General features: G+C 35.4%; 1 protein-coding gene across 1 annotated transcript in view; it reads left to right on the top strand.

The window, feature by feature from the left end:
• LOC110306528 (olfactory receptor 5D13-like) overlaps positions 1 to 5,560 on the top strand; it is a 17,617-nt gene extending 12,057 nt beyond the window's left edge. The window contains exons 2-3 of the mRNA XM_021178638.1: positions 3,306 to 3,443; positions 4,601 to 5,560. Of these exons, the coding sequence (XP_021034297.1) occupies positions 3,306 to 3,443; positions 4,601 to 5,560 (1,098 nt within the window). The remainder of the gene's footprint in view (positions 1 to 3,305; positions 3,444 to 4,600) is intronic.
• Positions 5,561 to 7,837: the final 2,277 nt, after the last annotated feature.

Below are 7,837 nucleotides of genomic sequence, written 5' to 3'. Positions count from 1 at the left end.
AAGGAAGGAAGGAAGGAAGGACGAATAAAAGAGAATACACAATTATGAAAATACACCAGGGCTTTAGAAATGTAACATATAGTCAAGATATCACATGGGAAGTTATTGTTCCTAGTTGCTCAAACTCTAGTCTGCCTGGCAATTTTCAGTGATATTTCCTAGTTGTTATGCCCATGATGTCTTGAAGACATATATTTCTTACATAATTGGTTACCCTGATTTAATTCTTAGACACAATGTTTGGTCTCATATTCTAAATACCAAACATTACATGATATAAGCCTAAACAAATGCCAGTGGTTGGTCTCTTATATTTGAATACCAAATATTTTATCTAGTTCACTATGGTCTCTGAGGGCATCAATACTGAAATGCATAAAATATTCCTATCAGACACATACATACATGCAGAAAAGGGTGGGAGGAAGGCTAGAGGGGTGGCTCAGTGGTTAAGATCACTAGTTGCTCTTGTTGAGGATCCAGGTTCAATTCCCAGTGCCCACATGGCAGTTCACAGTCACTTGCAATTCCAGTATCAAAGCATATCTAGCTCTCATTTAATTTCAGTGGCTACCAGCATACATATGGTGCACAAACAAATATGTAGATAAAACACTCAATCACACAAATATTTAAATAAGTCAAATTTTAAAAAGAAATAGGATCATGTCATTAAAATTTGACATTTGTTGTCTTAATATCTGTATATCTTCAGGAGAATTTAGTAAGATTATTTCAGGAGATATAAAAAACATATCCATATATAAAGCACAGCTTAATGTATTATATATACATTATATATTACACTCAAAATATATCTAATTAATTAATAAATATAAAATATATTATTCACATATTTTTCCTATATAACTGGACTAATATCACTCAATTTTTATTTTTTTCTGCATTTTATTTCTATTAAAGTAAATACATATTCATTATGTTTACAAAATACAGCTGATAGTATGAATGTCCTAGGGTTCAAACATGTAATATACAATCACATGAAACAGTGTTACATTTAATTGTTCAAATTGTAGACTTTTTCAGTGATAATCCCTAATGTCCTGGTCCCCAATGTCTTGTTTACCTATTTGTGCCAAATTTAGAAACCTTTTAAGTTTTTTTCCCCCTTGTTAATTAAATGTGATGATTGGTCTGGTGTTTTGAAATTTTCTCAAAGGGTGTCTCAATTTCCTTTATAATACTCAGAAAATATACTGCTAATGAACATTCTTCCCGGGGTATTTGTGTTGATTAATTACTAAACAAGATTTTGGTAGCTCATTAGTCATAACGAACAACTTCTTAAGTAAATGTATCACTCAGGACCTTCTGTGTTTGGGTGAGTTGATCCAGTTATATTATTTCATTTAAAGGAGAGAATGAGAACCTTAGTGTTCTTTACAATGGAAAGCCAAACTTGTGGATTCCAACAGCCTTAAATCCCTCTTCCTTCCCTAAGAAAGAATCTTTAGTAATCTTGAATAATTCCTTCATGGCTCTCTATTGGATATTTTCTCTGTATCACTCAATGACAAAAAAAATTAGCAAAAATAATAAAATCAAATTTACCATAACTCTCTGGAGGTAAGTGAGACGAAAAATGTTCTTTGTAAAACTAAGATTACAAGGGTATTATGGTGTCATAAGATAATACCCTCAGCACTTGGAAGGTAGAGGCTGGAAGATCAACATTACAAAGCCATTCTTAACTATGTTGTAACTTTCAGTAAGCTGTGATTTCATAGGTATTTGAAGGCCAGACTGGACACATATGATAATGTTCTAAGAAAACCAAAAAGAAATCACGAGTCAATACTTTTTGGTAATGGAGAGATAGATATATTTTGTTTGACTATATATGGAGATGAATAAACTGGTAATACCTATCACAAAGAGTGATTCAATAATGCATGAGAGAATTTGGAAAAATATGGAGAGATTGGAAATATGGAGAAAAGAGAAAATTCAGTGTCTTCAGATGAATATATTCAATATAATAGGCTATCAAATATCCCAGGAATTGAGATGTATGTATCAGTTATAATGAGATTGACTGTGTAGAGTTTGGTGATTGCAAAAATTTAGAACAATGTCTATTTCATGTTTCATTCCCCAAATATTTAGAATCCTTAAATTCACAACTGTCAGAGTAGCATTATTATAGACACTAACTTCAAAATGTCACATAAACTAATTTTTCTGGTTAAGGTGATTCTATGACAATATGCATAGGTATAGTGCATGCTGTTTACTCCCCCGACCCATGATCTCTGATATTAAACTTATCTCTAACATTACCACAAGTTCTTGTTCCAACTTCTTCGGGGGGGGGGTGAAGTTTTAGTGTGTTTGTGTTGTCTTTGTTTTGTTTTCTGTCCTTCTGCTCTTAATATCTTTCATAAAATAATGACTTGCAACTATTCACTGGAGCCTGATGGGCTCATTGTTTGCTGTCGAACTGAAGCCAATGAAAACTTTTGCACTAGAATCCAACAATTGCTGATAATTACGCAAGGAATTGAGCTCTATGAAACTTTATCTGATCCATGAGTATTGTGATCTTCTGTTTGTGTGGAGTGAGCACAAACAACTGTAACTGTTGACCATAGCTATGCCATGCCCTGAAGATAACATTTCCCATCCCTTCTACTTGTCTTTTGGCTCTGTTCCTTTTTCCACAATGTTTCCTGATCCTTTCAGATTGTGCTTTCAATAACATATGCATGCATCACAGTCAGTCTATTATTCTCAGCATTATTTAAAGCACTATTGTTCACTTCAAAGACTTCTATGATTGAGGAGAATAGTAGCATTTAATAGAGTGTTTCAGTTAGTAGTTATATGGCTTGGAAATGTGGCAAGACCATTCTCCTTGTGTTGAAAGTAGCTCATGAATCTTATCAATGGTGAGTTGCTATCCAGGAGTTGCTTTTGTTGTTCTGCTGTTCATGTGAGTAGGAAGCTGCTGTATTATTTGAAAGTATGATGTAAATATAAAAGAGAAGAGGACATTTTCTTCATTGATTTAGTTTCTAAATAATACACTGAAGCATCTACACCATAGTTCAGGAAGACATTTTTCAAAACCTTTATTCCTAAGGGTGCATATCTGTGTATAATTTTCAGGATGCCTGATTATCATAAGATCTTTACCACTTAATCTGTTATCTCCTGTAAACATATTCCATTTCCCTTAAGTTCATTACACATTTGCCTTCTGACTTATTTCTTTTTAAGATGTATTATATGTTGTTGTTCCATGACACGTATATTTGTGTTTTCATTAATACGCATTTCAGGTGAGTGAGAGTGACTATGCAAGACAAGAGAAGGGGTCCCTGGAGCTAAAGTTCTTGGGAGATCAGAGAATCTATGCATGGTTGCTGAGAACTGAATATGGTTCCTTTGAAAGAGCAGAAAGTGTCTTGATCACTGAGGTATTTCTCCAGTCCAGCTTTTCTTTCAAAGTCTGATGTTAAAAAATCTTTTTACTATTGAAGAAATGAATAACAACACTTTAGACTCTTAGGCATCATTTTTAGGAGGCCTTCTTTTTGACAGTTATTTTGAGCAATGCTTTAAAACTCATTTAAAACTCTTAAAATCCTCTGTGTGTGTGCCTTAATTGATTTTTTATGTGTTAGTCATAACACAAACACATTTTACTGAAAAAGAAAATTTCTTTTCACTGTCACTCTTTGCCCATTTCCCCCACAATGGAACGAGCAACATTTTTCTTTGATAACATTATAATGAATAGCATAAAAGCACTTAAAGAATTAATCTTTAATATTCATATCAGGTCATTATAACTCAAACATATTAAAATTCCATAATATGTTTTGGGCTTATGTTATTTGAACTCTAAAATACTTCAAAAGGTTGAAGGAATAGAGAAAAAGAAACCAGCAACAAATACATTATGAGAAATTTTAAATGTTTACTTTTTCTTTTCTTTTTTCTTCTTTTTAATTTATTTTTTTAAATTGTTAAAGACAGGGTTTTTCTGTGTAGCCCTGGCTGTCCTGGAACTCACTTTGTAGACCAAGCTGACCTCGAACTCAGAAATCTGCCTGCCTCTGCCTTCCGAGTGCTGGGATTAAAGGCTTGTGCCACCAAGCCCGGCTTAAATGTTCACTATTATATGATCTTTTTTCCTGAGAGATAGTCTCATATAACCTTCTTCTTTTAGTAGCACCTTTCTAAATTTAAAGAGAAAAGCTGCCATATTCTTTTACCAAAGCTCTGACTTATTTGAATGACAAAGTAGTAAATAATTTGCAGCCAATGGCATTGTCTATTTATTATCAATGAACAATTGTCTTACATTCGGATTCATGTAAGTGATTGATTAGAGGGGACATTATCAGGAAAATTGCTGTCTTTGAAAGTAGAAGCATGTATTTTTAATTAAAATGTTACTTGGTAAATCTGGACTTCTTTTTACACAATTATCCTTTTAATATTTTAAGCTGAAGATTAATGTCATTATATAGATATTATATAGTAAAACTTTGTAACAATAACTCATCAAACTGCTCAGTATCTTTTTATCACTCTTCTCTAATAGAAATAATATTTCTCCAATTAACAGATCACCCTTTCCTTTATTTTCCATAGTAACTATGAAAACCAGAGTTCTGCAGTGACCTTCATCCTGGTGGGCTTCTCAGAATTCCCAGACATCCAGTTGCCCTTGTTCCTCCTGTTCCTGACCATATACACAATCACTGTGCTGGGGAACCTGGGCATGATTGCCGTCATTAGACTTAGCCCTAAGCTCCACACTCCCATGTACTTTTTTCTTAGTCATCTCTCCTTTGTAGATTTTTGTTACTCCACTGTTGTTTCACCAAAGCTCTTAGAAAACTTGATTGTGGAAGACAGAAGGATCTCCTTTACAGGCTGTGTCATGCAATTCTTCTTTGCATGCATATTTGTGGTCACAGAAACATTCATGTTGGCAGTGATGGCCTATGACAGATTTGTGGCAGTATGCAACCCCCTCCTCTACACAGTGGCTATGTCTCAGAAGTTCTGCTGGTCCCTGGTAGCTGCATCATATTCCTGGGGTATAATCTGTTCCTTTGTATTCATACATTTTATGTTGACCTTGGTCTTCTGTGGGACCAAGTTCATAAATAACTTTGTGTGCGAGCATGATGCCATTGTTGCTGTATCCTGCTCTGACCCCTACATTAGTCAGAAGGTCATTTTCATCTTTGCAACTTTCAATGAGCTAAGCAGTCTGATGATCATTCTCACCTCTTATGTTTTCATTGTCATCACTGTCATGAAAATGCCTACCACTGGAGGTCGCTACAAAGTCTTCTCAACTTGTGCCTCCCATCTCACTACCATCACCATTTACCATAGCATCATCATCTGTCTCTACTGTGTTCCCACCACCAAAAGTTCTTGGCTTCTGGTCAAGGTGGCTTCAGTCTTCTACACAGTTGTCATCCCCATGCTGAACCCACTTATATACAGTCTCAGGAACAAGGATGTGAAGGATGCAGTTAAGAAATTATTGTGTTCTTCTTTGTCATCATAAAATGTGTTTCCTGACCAGTTAGGTATTTATTTTAGAGTATTGTTTTTTGTTCTGAAAAGCAGATAGATCTCTTTTTTAGGGTGTTTTGTTTGTTTTTGTTTTTAGTTTTCTTTTTATTTTATATTTAATTTATTTCTTACACTCAATATTCCATCCCCTGCTCCCCCTATCCACCCTATGACTGCTCCATATCTCACACCTCCTCCCCACCTCATACCATCTCCCTGTCTCCATGTACATGCCCCCAACCCCATGCCACCTGACCTCTAAACTCCCTGGGGCCTCCAGTCTCTTAAAGGTTAGGTGTATCTTCTCTGAATGAACAGAGACCTGAAAGTCCTCTACTGTATGTGTGTTGGGGAATTCATATCAGCTGGTATATGCTGCCTTTTTGGTGGTCCTGTGCTAGAGAGATCTAGGGCGTCCAGATTAATTGAGACTGTTGGTCCTCCTACAGGATGGGCCTTCTCCTCAGCTTCTTTCAGCCTTGTCTAATTCAATAGCAGTCTGCTGCTTCTGTCCATTGGTTGGGTGCAAATATCTGCATCTGACTCTTTCAGCTGCTTGTTGAGTCTTTTGGGTGTCAGTCATGATAGATCCCTTTTTGTGAGTGCTTGATAGCCACAGTAAGAAGCCCTGAGGGCCTGCAGAAATAATGTAAACAGGCAAGTTCAGGAATTAGGAGGTTGGGGGACACCCCCCCCACCTCAGAATGCACCAGAGACCTACCTGGTAGGTGAGAGACTCCCAGGACTCAAAGGGAGAGACATTATATGAAATGCCCTACAGTAGGAAGTGGAAACGTATGGAGTCTACCTGTAGCAGGAAGACAGGGCATCAAGTGTGGGATGGGGTTGCCATCCCATAGTCACATCTCTGACCCATAGTTGTTCCTGTCTGAAAGAATTACAGGGATGGAAGTGGAGAGGAACCCGAGGAAAAGAAGGTCCAATGACAGACCCAAAGTGGGAACCAGCTCCTCCAGGGGAGGTCCCCATGCCTGACACTACTTTTTTTTTCCCCAAGCATTACAGTGTTATAGCGTTCCCATGTTTAGTATCATAACTATTATAGATTTCTGCCCCTAATATTTAAATTCAAAAGTCATGCAGTTATTTTAACAAATATATTAAGGTGTTAAGGAAGATTTAATTATAAATTATACATCACAATATTTTAGATGATATGTATAATTTTATCAAGAAATATTTCTGAAGTTTGAGCTTGAAAAGTATTGAATAGTAAATACTGATAATGAATGTTTTTTTAATTGAACAATATGGGCTATTTTTGTGTGAAAATCTTCTACTGTAACAAACATAAAACTATCATTCCTCTTGTCGTCTTTGTTTTCCTGTTTGGAACAGCATTTCATTATAGCGAGGTAGCTCTGTAGTCTCAGATTCCCTATTTCCATCCCTGCTTTGCAGCTACTGAAATTAAAATTATCCATCACTATACACATTTTTTTTCTTATAGAGGTTTGAAACTCTCAAAGATACATTTGATATAACTTGTATAAACACTTGCTAACAAACATATATCTTAACCCATATACATTTAATATTTTTAGTCAATATTTCTATGTAGCTTTATCTCTGTAATTGCTAATTGAAATTCTTATTTGAATAGTTTCTAATAAGTATTTAAGGAAGTCTAAATCATTCTATTCCAGTAAAACATAACAGCCACCATGTTAATATAACTAATACAAATTGGCATGCTTTATTCACTGATTAAAAAAAAATACTGAACAATAATATTAACAGACCAGTAATAAATTAGTAGCAAATTGCTGAGGTTTCCTTGACATTGACTTTTGAGCAGCTTGGAGTATTGTATGGGGCCAGTTTGACAATATTTTTCAATCTTGGTTCTTCACTGAAACATGTGACTACTGGTTTGTTAGATGCAGAATCATATTAGTTAAATGTATTCTAAAATCAAAGAACAATTTCCTGTTAGATTTTTGTGAACTATTGTAGTACTCAACATAAATCATGTGTCAGGGACAGTGTAAGAATATTACCTACAATCTGTTATACTTCTGCATTCTAAATCAGCGACTCAGAATAGAATGTGAAGTGACACATTAAATTGAAACCATTTTATTATACATAAAATACACTTATTCCTTTAATCTTTTCATTGATAATAATAGCAATATATAGCTCTTCCTGGCAGAAAAGCACGGGGCAGCTAGGGCGCAGGGTCGGCTGACACTCGCCAGCTACCCACAACACCCGCCACAGGATCTTAAGACTTCTGGTGAGTGGA

This window comes from Mus caroli, chromosome 2, assembly GCF_900094665.2.
Source record: "Mus caroli chromosome 2, CAROLI_EIJ_v1.1, whole genome shotgun sequence".
NCBI classification, from domain to species: Eukaryota; Metazoa; Chordata; class Mammalia; order Rodentia; family Muridae; genus Mus; species Mus caroli.
The sequence above is the reverse complement of the archived record's forward strand: the minus strand, read 5'-3'. Positions and strand labels throughout refer to the sequence as shown.